The sequence below is a fragment of the Thunnus maccoyii genome, chromosome 19 (genome assembly GCF_910596095.1).
Source record: "Thunnus maccoyii chromosome 19, fThuMac1.1, whole genome shotgun sequence".
In the NCBI taxonomy this organism is placed as follows: Eukaryota; Metazoa; Chordata; class Actinopteri; order Scombriformes; family Scombridae; genus Thunnus; species Thunnus maccoyii.
This window is the reverse complement of record NC_056551.1, coordinates 26370994-26387715: the sequence shown is the minus strand read 5'-3', so window position 1 is coordinate 26387715 and position 16722 is coordinate 26370994. Positions and strand designations below refer to the sequence as shown.

Sequence of the window (16722 nt, the reverse complement as noted above, 5' to 3'; positions counted from 1 at the left end):
TTTTTGAGGACAGATGGTAATCAGTGCACCGTGACTATTGATTGGTTGTTTACTTCTCCTTCCTGCAGCCCCAGAGGTGCCTCTGCATCTCCACGGGTGAGAGATTAGGTTCCCAATTGTCATCAGAAGAACACACTGGCATACACAAAAGCACACCTTCGGCTGAGAAGCTCTTACTAACGCCTGACTGGCCGGTCTTGGGATCGGAGGCTGAGCTGACTGAGTGGCTTACTGGTGTGTCGTGGATCTCGCTGGCTTTTGTGCTCTGAAAGAGTCCTGTTAAGTGGAGGCTTTGGCCACATAGCTGATAATGACCCCCCGCAGCCACAGATTCAGCCTCTGGCATGAAGGTCCCCTTTAGACTCAACTCTGTAGGGAGCTGAGCTGCTGCTCTTTCACAGGCTAACGTCCTGGCCTTGTTTTCAACCTCTTAAAGGACGAGTTCACAGTTTTTTTGAAAGAGGTTTTCCTCGTTGTAATCATTCCTCCAGTTCATACTGGCTATAAAAAGATCCCCTTCAGATGAACTTTCAATGTAAACGGCAAGAAAAACCTCCTGTCTACCTGTTGTTTTAAGACAGATTTGAAAAATCGTGAACTCATCCTATAAAGTCACAGTGAAACATAAGTTAGAGCATCTTTAGCTGTGACTTGTTTGCTAGTGAAATGGATGAGCGGTGTACAATTACAAGAGGGATGTATATCAAATCCATCACATATGATTGGACCGCTAACGTGGGCGTAACGTAGCGAACATACGGAGCTGCAGAGAGAACATTGTTTTGGAAATTAAAGTAAAGTTTTTTTTCTCACTGCTATAACACCTACTCTTCCTCTGTGATGCAGCTACTATGACCTACAAGACTGTTTTACAATGTTGGGTGCGGTTCGCTAGTCTCCAGAAGTCACATTTGATTCTATGAATTTTTATAAACGCCCCTGAGTTCAAGATGATTCATCAAACATTTGAAAATGTTTACAGGAAGAGCAGGAAGACAGATTTCCAAAATGATTTTTTTTTTTTGGGCGCATAACAAGAAATAACCGAACAATTAACACAGGAACACAGGATTAAAACTGGGAAAATTTATTTTTTTTAGTTCACTGTGTCTTTAAAAAAACGCCATTTTCCCCCACTCCTCACCGAGACTTCCTCCTCTCTGAAACCCTTCAGAGACAGCTTAACTCGACGACCTCGGGCTTAATTGGGAATGAAGTGTTAAAACCTCGGGTTTCCAGGCTGGTGTATTACGCTGCGTCGGGAGTGCAGGAGTTAAGTTTGGTTGCTATGCGGTGCACAGAGCTGTATTATGCAAGCTGCGAAGCACATACACACAGAGAGGAAGTGCATTACAGAATGCTGAGCTCAGGGCTTTGGCTCGCCGCCAAGCATACACTCCTGCGTGTGCACACACACTCAGCTGAGGGCATACCGATTTTTCCAGCAGCACAGCGGTCTCCTCCTAGCGAGTCACTCTCTCTCTCTCTCTCTCTCTTTCTGTTACGTCAGTAGTTCAGCTGTGGGCCAGGCATGACTGGGGCAGGGCTGCGTAACTGAGAGCACCATGCATTTCTGTGTGTGTGTGTGTGTGTGTGTGTGTGTATAAAAGACAGGATGTGGACTTGTGGTGAAGTGTGATCCAGCGTGTGTGTGTGTGTGTGTATATGTGTGTTTGTGTGTCATGTGTCTGCTCAGCAGGAAAAGCAATAGCAAGAACTGAAACGAGGTTTTCTCTATTTCTATGCAAGTTTCGCTCTCGCATACTTGTCTCGTAGTCCTTCCGCCTGTTTTGTTTTGGCTCAGTTCTGTATCTCGCAGCTCCGCCACATCTGCAGGCAAACACCCACTCTGTTAACGATATTCTTCCACCCAACAGGGGTGATATGTGTCACATTTATGAGAACATTTGAGCTGATCTCCCAGCTAATGTTCCAGGGTGAACAGCGATGCAAGTATTTTTGTGAGCATGTATGTGTTTGTCAGACTTGCATAACAGGAAAAATTAGTAAATTCCAGTGTTAGATTCTGTGATGTGATTCAGAATAATTTCACTGGAAAAGTTTTACCACAGTCTTTCTGTTCGGCACTATTTCCCTTGTTTGTTTTCATCTGTTTAGTCTTTTTTTAGTTGAATCTGACGGGTCACAGTTTTTGTTGGAACAGTGTCACCCGAACCACTTTTTGATATGATTATATTGCAGTGTCATTAGTTGTAGAAAATGTTAGATGCTACAATGTGAGCTTTTTAAAATGTTTTTATTTATGCATTTATTTCATAGTCAACAGTTTAGGTTTAAGATATTAGGACATACAGGAAGAAACAGCATCGTCTGACATGAAACTTCGTCTTATTTCTGTAGCGTCTATTTTGGCGTGGACATTAGTGTTTCCATCACCAAAAAGAAAAACGCTGCCCTGCAACGCTGCATGAAAACTAATGACAGTGTTTTACAGGTCTGTGTTGCCTTCTGCTGGACAACACTGACATGCAGTACATTTTTTTACTTTTTGATTTGTTTAAGACAAAGAGCGAAAACATTTTTACTTTTAACACATTTTGCAACCAATTGTGACAATAAATGAGTGCATAAAAAGGAAATACATACAACAATGTCTATTGTATTTCACTTTATTTCTTTGACTTGTTTTAATTTAGGCTTCCCAGTCCTCCATAGATACTCCCCACTTGACTAACTGGAACTGTGACATTAAAGCAAGGCTGTGTAACTTGTTCCTAATTATAAATCAGAAAATTGGCAATAAAACAAACTCTGGATCAATCCAATAATCTCAGAGAATTGATGCTACAGCTCTACTTGTACTGGTATGAGCAGGAGCTAATGTCAGCTAGTGTTAGCTAATGTTAGCTAATGTTAGCTAATGTTAGCAAGCTTTTTTGTAGATGTAGCTGTAAAAGTGTCGCTACTTGATGACTTTATTACCTTTTTTACACCTAAAATTACACCTTAAAATGCGATCTGTATCTGGATACGTTATCTGATAAGGAAAAACACACGTTAATGCAAAGTGTAAATGCACTCAGAACACAGTGTGAACTAAACAGTCGGACCAAGTAGCTCTTCCTCTTCCTGCCATCTACAACAAGCCTTGCAAAAACTACAAGTAGTAGCAGCAGCTGGAGGTCACTTGTGGTCACTTGCATTTCAAAAATGACTCTGGTTCACTTTAATATCAACACAGTACTTGTCTCATTATTGCAGCTGTCAACTGAGACACCTTTTAATGATACACTGCATTGATTTGAGTAGAAGTTGAGCCTCTTGATTGGTTTCTAAACAGAACCTCAGATGTTTATTTAGGCTGCTTCAGAGACGGGCGCTGAAGGAAGGATCTGTGACGGAGCATTTTCTGGGTCTTTTGGCATTTTTTTTATTTGCTGATGTCGTCTGTCATCTGTTACTGTTTGGCATCACGGCTTTTATCAGCCTTGCAGTCGGCCAAGTCACATATTTCTCAGTTTGCATGACAACATGACTCACAAAGTACATCACGCTCCTTTGATTTAGGACTAAATGTGCATGTGTGATTGCACTGCAAGTATCTGTGCATGAGGACAAACGCTTTTGTCATATTTTTGTCATAAGTTCTTTTAATGAATTGATCTTATAGTGTTTTAGTGCTGTGTGCTCCCACAGTGAAACAGTACAGACTGCTAATCAACTCAGATGATAAGTGTTTACATCCGTTTTCATTCTGACACCATCTGTTATCACTTGTAACCCACTAACCCAGTCAGATATGTACTTCTACTCACTCTGACTGTCTGCATCTTGTAATCAGAGTTTTAGTCATAAAGAATTTGCTGTCTTATCATCGTTTACCAACATGTGTCTGGTAGTCTCTCTGGACTTACGCAATATTTAAACCTAAATCTCACATGCAGCTAAAGTTGTTTCAAATCTATTTGTACCATGGTTTTGTTTTGTTTTTTTTGTTAAAATGGAAAATGAGAGCTCTTCAAATCCAACAGCATTTGCATCAGGGTTTATTTTCTTGTCAAATACCTTACGCTTCAAGAAATGTGAGTAACTTTAAGATCACATCCACATCCAAAATATGTTCCTCCATCTCTCTTTGCTTTCCCCAAAACACACCTAGAGGCCTATAGGTTTTTTGACTGAGAGGTGAACATAGGTTCAGTGTACAATAGCAGGTCTCTCTGCCTGTGGTGAAATGATCCCGTCAGTCCTGAGAGAGCGAGGAGGTGTTCAGGGTAATGTAAGCACTGGAGTTGTTGTGGAAGGGAAATGAAAAGAAAATGAGAATATTTGGCTCTTTGTGCTCGCTGCCTCACTGCCCTTTCACTCGTCTTTCCTTCTTTCTTTCTCTCTTTCTTTTTTCTTCTATCTCTCTCTGTCTTTAACTTTTTATTTCACCCTGCCAGCTCTTGCTTGACTGGAGGAAAGTTAAGTTAAACCACATTTTAAGGGAATATCTGCTCTGATGTTTCTTCAAGAAGGGAAATTTGGAATTTTAGCAGAATCGAAAAGTAGTTTGTGTGCAAGTTTCAAACTTCCTCAAGTTTATTTTAGGACCGCAACTAACAATTATTTTCATTATCGATTAGGCTGCTGATGATTTTCTCGATTAATCAATTCATCGTTTGGTCTATAAAACATCAGAAAATTGTGAAAAATATTGTTTCTAAAGCTCAAGATGAAACCTAAAATGTCTTGTTTTTTCCCAACCGACAGTCTATAACCCAAAGATATTCAGATTACTGTTGTAGAGGACTAAAGAAACCTGAAAATATTCACATTTAAGAAGCTGGAACTAGAGAATTTTAGTTTTTTTTTTAAATTAAAAAATGACTCAAAATGATTAATCAATTATCATGAATATTCTGTGGATCGACTAGTCGATTAATTGACTAATTGTTGCAGTTCTAGCTTGTTTATTTTATGGCATTTAATGCGTCTATGATCAGTATTTTATATCAACAGTTGATCACATGACTGTCGTATCTTCAAATAATTTTCACCCGACTCTGCAGCTCTCAGCTCGTCGTAGCATTTTAGCTTCTTTCAGCTCATTGTTTTGGCTTCACAGCCCGCATCTTTACTGTTTTTTGTTGCTCTCATAGTGTAATTTTAGACTTGTTTTTAGAAAAATAGAGGTCAAAAAACCCTCCTGCTCAGCACCAAACAGCAGTCAGACACAGTTAGCGACTAGCTAGTGAACATAGTGGAGCATTTAGCAGCTAAAGAGCCAGATATTTCCCTCAGGAGTTGGTGGAGACCAAAAATAGAGCTAAAAGAGAGTGAATATTGGATTCACATTCGCCTGTTGGACAGAAACACAACAAAGAATAATAATGTTGCTTTGTAACTGTTGAAAGTGTAAATATGCAACTGTTTGCTAGCATGTTAGCATGTTAGCCATATCAGCTTAAAGGTTGTTCACAGTGGTCAAAAAATCTGTTATTGCAGGTTTAAATTAAGCGTTTTTAAATTAAAAGCAGCTGATTAACAGTTGTGATTTTCTCTGTTTCAGGGTTTCATCTCAGCGGCACAGTAAGGGAACCTGCCACGTCTTCAGAGCCCGAGTTGGTCTGCAACGTGAGCGTCAGCTTCGACCGCTGCAAAATCACAGCAGTGACGTGCAGCTGCGGCAACAAGGACATCTTCTACTGCGCCCATGTGGTGGCGCTCTCGCTTTACCGGGTACGGAAACCCGAGCAGGTCAAACTGCGCCTGCCCATCTCAGAGACTCTATTCCAGATGAACAGAGATCAGCTGCAGAAGTTTGTTCAGTACCTGATCACAGTCCATCACACCGAGGTGCTGCCGACGGCGCAGAAACTGGCGGATGAAATACTATCGCAAAACTCGGAGATCAACCAGGTTCACGGTGAGTGGAGGAGCCGGAATAATGGTCATTATCTGTGATTTCAGGGGAAAAACAGGCAGGACTTCCCCTCTTTAACACGCATGCCGTACAGGCTTAAACAAACACAAACACACATGCAAATGCGGGTACCTGTGTTAAATTTCCTTCGTCTCGCACCAGTGGAAGTCCAGCTGGTGGCTGCCATCCTGGGAGAGGACTCAGGAAAAACAAGCTGTTTAGGAGAACAGGATGGAAACACACACACACACACACACACACCCACACACACTTAAATCAGGTCAAGTCTGACTAGAACACATTACAAGAATGCATGAAGTGAGGAAAAGTTTGCGAGGCGACTTGTGTTTGTCTTTGTCTTTGGACCATCGCTCATTCGGGCATCACAATAGAACAGAAAGTACCACAAAGTACATGAATGAGTTGTACAAAGTGTGTAACATAGTGTTTCCTAAAAGACTGAGTACACAAACCTACTGACATACCCAGGATCCAAATCCTGGACACCTCGAAATTTTACTTAATTTATATATTTATATTGAATTCATTGGTTTTAAATTGTTTTTAATCAGCTTTCTTTTGTACTCATGTGATGTTGTTATATTTATATGTTGTGTGTACGTGTGCTTTGTGTTTTTATCCTGTGTTACACAAAAAAAATCATGAATTGTAAAATATGGAAGAAACTCTGTTTACATATAAATATACACTGTAAGGTTAATCTGCAAGTGATGTTTGGAGCATGTTAGAGCCCCAACAGACATGTAGTACTTTATTATAGAACAGTTGGTGAATATTTAAGGTGCGTTTTGTGGTATTAGAGGTAGTTTTTATAAAATATGTTCTATTTTGGGTGCTTGAACACATTTTAAATGAATTATTAGGCTTTATAGGGCTTTGGTGGTACTTTGTTGTACATTAATACACTCGAGGGATGTTGTGGTAGTTCTTTCAGGTAATTTATAGTAGTTTTTGGTATATTAAGGTGTTCTTATGGACATCTTTGTGTATCTTTGTGTCAGTCAGATACTTTGACATAACCTGAAGTACTTTTTAAATACAGTTTGTGGTCATTTGGGTACATATCGTAGCATATTATTCTGTATTTTGTGTACTTTCACATTATTTAATTGCACATATTTACTCTTGGATACATAATAGTTGAATATATAATACACAGCAGTATTTTGTGGAATGTATACATGTGAACATAATGACTGTTGACAATATGACAGTTTTCTCTGCTTTCATGCTCACTGTGGCAATTTATAGATTTTGATTTACTCTATTTTGCTTTTGTTTTATGGATTTAATCCTCCCAGGAGTGCATGTTGAGTGTTTTCTTCTCTTATATTGGCCGGTTATTGTTGCAGATTTTGCAGAGTTTATGGTATTGATCGGTGTTTAAGCTTAACCAGCACTGCATTAATGCACTAATGCATTAATGCAAATGCAGCAGGAGGTGAACTATATGCTGATGCAGGAATATTCACGCCAGGTCTTCCCCCCATACGAAGAAGCTGTTTATTACTTTTATCGCAGTAAATCTTGTGAAGTTAATCGCAGATTGTCATCGTTCGGTGCAGGAGCTCCTGATCCGACGGCGGGGGCGAGCGTGGACGATGAGAACTGCTGGCATCTGGACGAGGAGCAAGTTCAGGAACAGGTCAAGCTCTTTCTCTCCCAGGGCGGGTACCATGGCTCGGGGAAGCAGCTCAACTTACTGTTCAGCAAGGTAACGATCTTCTTCAGAGCGATCGCCCCAACACGTCTACGCTCGCATTCGCAAAACGTCAGGCGCGGCTATACGTTTACCCACAATGCCCCTGTCTCTGCAGGTGAGAGAGATGCTGAAGATGAGGGACTCCAACGGAGCTCGCATGTTAACGCTGATCACGGACCAGTTCATGGGCGACCCCAGACTGGCGCTGTGGAGGCAACAAGGGACCACCATGACTGACAAGTACAGGCAGCTGTGGGATGAGCTAGGTACTGTGAGAGCAAACACACACACACACACACGCGCACACACACACACACACACACACACACACACACACATACATACACACACATATTTAACTCCACATAATGTTACGATGATCTTGCAACCTTCAGCTTAGAGTTGGTGATGATTGACCTGCAGGTTTATATACATTTATTTTCTTGCAAAGGTTAATGTGAAAATCTATCATAGATCAATTTTAAATGTTTTAGTTTAGCCCCAGATTTTCAAATATGTCTTAAAAAATTGGAGAAAAAAACATTTTATATCAGCAAATATTCAATAAAGTAAACATTTTGCAGAGTCAGGCTCTTTATGTTTAAGAGAAAAGAGCACAAGTGCACAAACGTGAGTACCCTTGGAAATTCAACATGTTTTGTAGTGTGTTACTACATTATATGACAAAATATTTTAAAAGAACTGAAATTATGCCCATTTATTTAATTTCCAATGTCGTAAACATGACCTGTTTATTAATTCAGGAAGGTTTAGGTTTAAAATAACAAAAGTAGATCATAAATGTAATTAATCTGCTTTAGGAGACATAGAAAGGAAACATGCAGCAAAATATAAGCACATTATCGTCTGTGTGTGTAATAAAGAGGAGAATACATCCATTAAAAGGAATAATGGTTTAATTAGTCTGTTTTCCTTAAGAGAGAAAGAAGAAAGAAACACAGTCTTTATTTCAGGGGTGAAATACAGGATTAATCCGCAGTCTGCTGTTTTATCTCCTTCAACAAAGACAATAAGTGCTGAAGAAAAATCCCCCCCTCTTCATCCACTGCTGATTATGTAGCATGTGGCTTTAATTGAGGCCTTTTTATTGGCTTTGTTTTGATAATATTAAGCTTCATATTAAAAGCACTTTTCAAACAGAGATGGTTCACTTTAGGTCCGTTGGTTCATTTATGTCCAGACTGAAATATCTCAACAACTGTTGGATGGATTTTCCTACAATTTGATATAAACATTCCTGATCTTCAGAGGATGAACTTTATCGTTCCTGTAACTTTCCATCTCGCGCCACCAACAGGTCAAACACTTTATTTTGTCCAATATTTTGGTTTATGACCAAAATATTGGACAAATTAATTGTTTGTGTTTAGTGCTAATTAGCAAATATTAGCATGCTATGACACTAAACTGAGACGGTGAACATGTTAAACGTTAGCATGTTAGCATTGTCATTGTGAGCGTGTTAGCATGCTGATGTTAGCATTTAGCTCAAAGCCGCTGTGAGGCTGTAGACTCTTTGTCTTGTTTTTAGAGACGGCAGCAGCAAATTAGCAAATTAGCTTAGCAAAAAATATGTGTAACGGAAATATGTGTAACGGAAATCCAACACATTTGAGTTGTAATACGAAATCTTTTTCATTTAGTCGATAGAAACATCAGAAACCAGTCTGATAATCAATAATTGTCATTTTTCTAGCAAGATGTAAAGGTAAATTTAATCAAGAAGGAAAAGAAATAAGATAATTATATAATTTAGGATGTGATGTAAATGATATTTAAATTATATTTGGCTGTTTTACTAAGAAAATCCAAGATATTTGAGTGGTACGAAATCTTCAAACAATTAATCGCTTAGTTGATCGACAGAAAATTCATCAGCAGCTATTTTGATAATCAATAATTGTCATTTTTTTTAGCAAGATTTCCAAACATTCATTGTTTCCAGCTTCTTTTCTTTTTCTTATTTGATTGTAAACTGACATTTGACATTAAACTGACACTCACATTTTATAGGACATTTAACATTTAATTCAGGAAAATAATCAACAGATGAATCAATAATGACAATAATTGTTAGTTGCAGCCCTGAAATCTTCAATAAAGTCTTTAAAAGGCACCGACAGAACAAAATAAATAAACAGAAATACACAGTGCAGAAGTAGCTTTGCTCTGCTGTAGTTGTTTTCTCCGTATTTCACTCAGAGCTGCTTCAGTCGGCAGCTCAAGAATCTACTTTTGTTCATTTGTTTGTGATGGAAAGTGATTGAAATCACTTAAAAATAAACGAGGCGTCACTTGGATCTAAGCTGCGATGTGAACATGGTCCCTCGTGCTGCAGTTTGCACGTCAGAACAGAAGTAGATTTTATTTACAGAGAGAAACAATATTATATATATTTAATATCTTATCAACAGGAAAAGCTGTTTACTGTTTTATGTTGTTACTGTTCTCTCTGCTTTTGTTTTTCTGTTTTCTCCCATCCTTGATGAAAATTCTTGCTGTGCATTTCGTCACTCGCGTCTGACATCACTCCGCCCGCTCGGTTCCCCCTCCGTTCCTCCTCGTCTCCTCGCTGTTGTCCTTGGTGCAGCCTTAACAAAGAGACGGGAGGATAAAGCCTCTCTCTCTCTCCTCTCCTGTCCCCTCCCCCCACACCGCCAGCTCTCCCTCACCTCTCGCCTCACGTCTTTTTTTTTTTTTCTCACTTCACCTCCCTTTTCTTCTCCTCTCCCGTTTCATTTTGTCATCTGTCATCCTTTATTTATCCCTATTCATTGTCCGTCCCCCCCCCCCCCCCCATCCTCTCTTATCCGTAGTCCTCTCGCAATCTGTATCCAGTGTCTTCTAGTTTTAGTCAACAATGCAGGTAATCTCACCTCACTTACATCCTCACGCTAAAACTACATGACAAGGTGTTGTTCTTTATGTGTGAGCAGACCTGTTATACTGTTCCCTGTATAATATAATAAACAATTACATCTATTTTAAATATTTTTACAGAGGTTTAAATTAATATTTATGACCTTTCCAAAGCTGTGTTGCATTACTGAGATTTTTAATCTTACTAGCGACTGGTTTCTTGACTCAAAAGTAATATTTTTATTCAAATTCTGCACCTGCAATAAAACATTACTCTACTTCTAATAGTTTTTTTTTTAATAAACTGGCAAAATTGGTGCTTTTTTTCTGCTGTTTTCTGTCCTGTGAATGATCAGAAAACTACAGAGCATCGATGCTGAATGTAGTTTTTCCACCTCAAGTGAAATAATCTATAATTTAACTTTCCATAATTCAGCTTTTTATCTATATTAAGGGCTTGATGATTAGGGCTGCAACTAACTGAACTTATTATGCTTATTATTGATTAATCTACCAATTATTTTCTTGCTGAATTGTTCTGAAAAAGGCTTGTTATAATTTTGTAGAGCTCACGGTGACGTCTTTAAATGTCCTGTTTTGTCCAGAATCCAAAGATATTCAGTAAACTATCAAACATGACACAGAAAAGCAATTGAATCTTCAAATTTGAGAAGCTGCAACTTGCAAATATTTATTTTTGCTTGTGTGTGTGTGTGTGTGTGTGTGTGTGTGTGTGTGCAGGAGCCCTGTGGATGTGCATCGTGCTGAACCCCCACTGTAAACCCGAGCAGAAGGGTTTCTGGCTTCGACAGCTTCGCAGGTGGAACAGCGTGGACGTCTGCCCCTTGGAGGACGGTAACCATGGCAGCGAGCTGACCAATCTGACCAACGCTCTGCCCCAGGGTCCTCCTGGCAACCCAGGTGAGATGACACCCGGCCAAAGCAGAGACGTCGCCTCCTTTTTTTTTTTTTTTTAAACAATTTCGAAATCGTCTCCTACATCTTTTCTCATCTGATGAGCGTTTGGTTCTGATCTCTCCTGCAGTGTCTCCTCCTCCTCTGTTCTGCTGCCGTCTTAACGCCGTTAAGTCTTCTTTCTCCACCCTCCCCCCTCTCTTTTAATCAAGTCTCCTTCCTTCAATCTCTGTGCCTTCAAGCCTTATTACCTTTTTAGTGTAGCTAATAGAATGAGCCTAATAACACAGTTGAGGTCCTGCAGCTTTTTTTTTTTCTGGCTTCTGTTTCTTGCGTGTGCTTCCACTAAATCAGAAAAAAAAATACAGAAACTCAAACATTTCTGTTGGATAGTAATAAAAATGTTTGGAATGAGGAGACAGACTCTGTTATTATTGCTGCTGTTTTGTCTGTAATGATCCTACATTGTTGTTTTATTGACATTTTTCAATTAAATAAACAATAAAACTCGTGCTCGTCTCTCTCAGATTCACTGACTCGGCCTCACCGGACGGTGTTCACGCGAGCGATCGAGGCCTGCGACCTGCACTGGCTGGACCCCCACCTGCAGCACATCATCACCGAGGACCACTACACCAACTACTGTTACCATGACAACCTCGACAGCTCCCTCTTCGACGCCCGAGGGTGGCCGCTGTGGCACGGTGAGTGAGCAGCGACACGAGGGGGTTTAGAGCGGGAGACAAATTAGATTAATAAGAGGAAAAATATAAAGGGAGAAATTGAAACGTCTTTTCATCTTCCCCCCGTCTCGTCTCGTCTCTGGCCTGTGCAGAGCACGTCCCGACCGCGTGCGCACGAGTGGACGCCCTCAGATCGCACGGTTACCCCAAGGAGGCGCTCAGGCTGGCCATCGCCATAGTCAACACGCTGCGGAGGCAACAGCAGAAACAGCTGGAGTTCTTCCGTGCACACAAAAAAGGTCAGTTTATCTTCCTTCAGGCTTCAGTTAGTTTCATATTCAAGACATTTAACTTCTGCTTTTGTTCTTCTCCCAACACGTTTAAGGCTTATTAACAAATATAAAGCATGAATCTGGTTTTTGTATACAGAGATTTCGTGCCCCTTGAAAAGAACACCAAGCTTTAAAGAAAGAAAATCTAGTAGAATTTGAGGTTTTTGATGAATGTTGTTCTTATTTCACACCTCTTTAACTCTCTTATTCCATCCAAAAACTGCATAGAAATAAACCTGAGAATGAAGAAGGCAAATCGCATTCTGCAGAGATGCTTCAGAAAATTTAATATGGGGCCATAAAACCGTCATATATTCACAATTTCATATTCAATATGTGCATTTTGGGAACAATGTTGGAGCCAAGATTCCTTCTGTCAATCATAATCCAGTCAAACCATCGAAGACACTTCTACCAGCAACAGAAAATAAAGCTGTAATGAAGGAAAATAGCTCCCAAACCTTTGACCCAGACTTGCTTAAAGTGCCAGAAATGTAATTATACACATTTTGTGCACCTTCATCGACTGTTTCTCATAAGTGTGCACACATTCTCAGTTTCTATGGCACTTTCTGTCTTACTTCAGTCTTGCGTTGTAGTGTATAAATAGCATGTTAACAGTGTGAATGTGTTACTGCAGAGCTGCTCCATAAAGGCATGACATCAGTCACCAACCTGGAGGGCTGGGTGGGACACCCTCTGGACCCCATCGGCACTCTGTTCAGCACCCTCATGGAGACGGGGCGGGGCGTCGAGGACGGAGCCGCGGTCCTGCTCGACTTCTCAGGTAAACACACGCACAGGTCCTTTACTTCATCTCGTTAAAGCTGCTTTTCCACGAGGAGGACTTAAAGGTTGTTAACCTGGACCTTCCCAAACCCTGAACCTGCTGAACTTAAAGGGCTACGGTGGTCAGTCCTGCTGTTCCGCTGTAGTTTACAAACCAGGAAGCATCAGATTTGTATAAGTTAGATGTTGTAAATTGTAAATTACAGTCAAGTCTTGTGAAAGACAAAATAGAAAGGACAATAAAAAGAAGAAAAAAAATCAACATTAAATAAAATAATACATTGAAATAAATGGAATAAAATAAAGTAAAAGCAGATTAAGTTCTAAATGTTTTGTAGTTATAATGTTGTAGTAGAAGAAAATACTCCTAATACTCCGGAAAATTGATAAAATTGGGAATCTTGTGGAAAACTGGCATTTGTAAATACATTTTTCCGATTACATAACGATTACATAAACAATTAAATCAGTCTAGGGTCTTTGCATCAAAAATATAACATATTTAATATAGATATAATATACTTATGTTTATGTTGGAAATGACAGTAAGGTTACAGTTGAACGAATGATTCATTTCCTTTTCTACAAAAAGTTCAGTTAATATCAGCAAAACTTGAAACAAAAACATGTATAGGTTATATGTTATAGGATTTTAAATGTATTTATCTGGCTGTACTGGGTTTATAGAGTTTATATGGTAATGACCACTTTTTATTCCAGTCACTACCACCCCCCCCCCCCTCCCCCCCTCCCCCCCTCCCTCTTCCCCAAAGGGTCAGCAGATAAATCTGAGGGGTCGTGAGATGATTAAAGGGAGAGCAAAGAAGAAAAAACAAAGTTCTGATACACAAATAATTCATATTTATTGTTTGGACTTTTCTTTAATCTTTGCTTTGCTTAAATGAAATCAGCTCATTAGTCTGAAAACAGAAGTTCTGACTAAACACTGCTTCTTGTTTAATGTTTAATCTTTAACAATGTGTTGTGTTTTAAAACAATTTGCGATGTAGAATCTTTATCTATAAAGTAATCAGTAACTACAGCTGTCAGAAAACTGATAAAAGAGTAAAAAATACAACATTTCCCTCTGAAATGCAGCGGAGTAGAAGTATAAAATAGCATAAAATGGAAATATCTCAATATCATATGTAAGTACAGGACTAACACAAACCTTTTCCTGTGTGAGCTTCCAACGTTTTCACTGCAGCGATCCTTCCTGTCGGAGTTTTTTAGGCCCTCAGGTTCCAATCAGCAGTAATGACACAGACGTGCTGATTGGCCTCCAGTCATCCTCCAATAACAGCTCATGAATAAGAAATGCGGCAGGAAAAACACTCCAATTAAAATGCATTAATTATGCAGAGGAGCTCAGCTAGACGAATTTCACATAGTGTAGCCAGAGAGGACGGTCACATCATCGCGTCGTCTCGGCTCTCGGATACGCTTTGTTTCTCTTGTAAAGTAGGTAAACTGACAGGAAACATGTTGAACCTACAGCAAGGAGGAAGTTGTGAAAGTTTTCAATTAAGACTGTGCTATTTATAACTCTGTGTGTGTGTGTGTGTGTGTGTGGTTGTATTCACCAGGGACTGTTAACCCTCCTGGGATGAACTGTGAGGTCTGCCAAGACATCATTAAACCATTAAAACACATGATTACCATCCTCAGGAGACTACACACTCTGAAAAAAAAGAACACCAGGATGAACAAATAGATCAATACATTTATCAATACTCTGCTCAATCCACAGCCCAAAGGGACAATTCTCCTCTTAAGTCATCTCTCACCCTGTCGCCTTTTTTTTTTTTTCTCTCTCTGCTTCGCCCCTCAGGCTCGCTGGGTTCAGGCAGGAGGACAGAGCACGCCGTTTGCCCGGCGCAGCGTTTCCTGGAAGAGGGGGAATCGTTCATGTCGTTGGCCATAGAGACGGCTCTGATTGGCTTAGGGCAGCAGAGGGTGATGCCAGACGGCCTCTACGCCCAGGAGAAGGTCTGTCGCAACGAAGAGCAGCTATTGGCCAAGCTGCAGGAAGTGGAGTTAAACGACACGTTGGTGAAGATCTTCCGCAAGCAAGCTGTTTTCCTGCTAGAGGGTGAGTAAGACTCACACGTCATTGTATTTACAGGAACAGTATGTGAAATATTTACTGGGTTTGATTCTCAAATGTGAGGATTTGCCGCTTTTCTTTGTCTTATATGATATTAAATTGATTATCTTTGGGTTTTTGCATAAAATGAGACGTTTGAAGACATCACCTTGGGCTCTGGGAGGCTGTGAAGGAGTGTTTTTCACTATTTTGGATGATTTATAGACCAAACAATGAACATTGAACAATGAATATTGGAAACATCATTAGTTGCAGCACTTAACTGTAGGTGCTAGTCGACTGGTCGATTAGTTGGTCGATATGCTCTCGTCCGACTAAATTCTCATTGGTCGAATAATCTCCGTGTTATTTTCATAAGGAGAAAAGTGCTGCATCAACAGCTTTCCAGGAATAATCCATTATGTCCTGCGGTGGGAGGGACAAACTAACAAATTACCTGTGAAAACAACGGGGGTGTATTCAAAACACCCCCGTTGTTTTCACAACTTTGAACTCGCCCAACCTAACGGAGACTGCTGGGTCTAACTGTACTTAACGGTTACTGAACGTACTGAACGTTTACTGAATCTGTGTTTCTCCATAATGACACAACGAGAACCCCCGCCAGGCCAAAAAAATATTTCTTTAATATTAGATGAATGGATACTCATTCGGAAATCGATAGCGTTTGGGAGTCTCTGAGCAGCGCTGTTCCGGTACGTGAGTCAACGTCTGTCGTTGCCTGGGAAACCACTGGTCGCGTGGCTCCGTTAAGGAGTATGTTTGCGTAGCGAGCGGGAAAGAGCGAGGGACAGAGAAGTGACGGTAAATGTGAGCGGAGCAGAGGAAAAGGTTAGCAGTAAGTTGTCAGGACAGTACAGGCTACGGTGTGTCAGTTAATAAATGCTTAAGAGTCACGTCTGTTGTTTCCCTAAATGCTGGAAAAGTAAAGGAGGTTAGCTCCAAAGTTAGCAACAATGAGTTAGCATAACCTGAAGACACAAAACAGAGAAATGTGTGGCTGCCGAGTTTATTGTGCACTCTGTCCCGTTACATTACATTAGTTGAAGATTATGTATGATTTCAGTCGACCAAGATTTTCTTTGGTTGACTACAGCCCTACTTAACTGAAACATAGTGTGCAAAGCTGTCAGCAAAGCAAAACGTGGCTACTCTGAAGAATCTAAGCTATGAAAGATATTTTTGGTTTGTTTAACACTTTTTTGAGCACTTCATAATTCCATATTTGTTATTTCATAGTTTTGAAGTCTTCAGTTTTGTTTTACAATGTAGAAAATAGTAAAAATTGAAAAAAAACAACCTCAAATGAGCAGGTGTGTTGAAACTTGTGACTGGTACTGTAAAGAACATTTGGTCCTTTTATAAGTACCAAAAGACTACAAGAGACTACAGCCGTGCTAGCAGCTTTCTGAGACTGTTCTTGC

The 16722-nt window shown here is 40.0% G+C and overlaps 1 protein-coding gene and 1 long non-coding RNA gene across 2 annotated transcripts in view; one reads left to right on the top strand and one right to left on the bottom strand.

The window, feature by feature from the left end:
* zswim6 (zinc finger, SWIM-type containing 6) overlaps positions 1–16722 on the top strand; it is a 52188-nt gene that overhangs the window by 24156 nt on the left and 11310 nt on the right. The window contains exons 2-9 of the mRNA XM_042395148.1: positions 5516–5872; positions 7456–7604; positions 7708–7858; positions 11214–11393; positions 11915–12091; positions 12223–12369; positions 13043–13189; positions 15023–15283. Of these exons, the coding sequence (XP_042251082.1) occupies positions 5516–5872; positions 7456–7604; positions 7708–7858; positions 11214–11393; positions 11915–12091; positions 12223–12369; positions 13043–13189; positions 15023–15283 (1569 nt within the window). The remainder of the gene's footprint in view (positions 1–5515; positions 5873–7455; positions 7605–7707; positions 7859–11213; positions 11394–11914; positions 12092–12222; positions 12370–13042; positions 13190–15022; positions 15284–16722) is intronic.
* On the bottom strand, positions 13206–15066 carry LOC121885561. The gene is made up of 3 exons (XR_006092583.1): positions 14979–15066; positions 14363–14872; positions 13206–13331 (listed from the first exon to the last, which is right to left on the bottom strand). It is a non-coding gene; the product is annotated as an uncharacterized LOC121885561 (long non-coding RNA).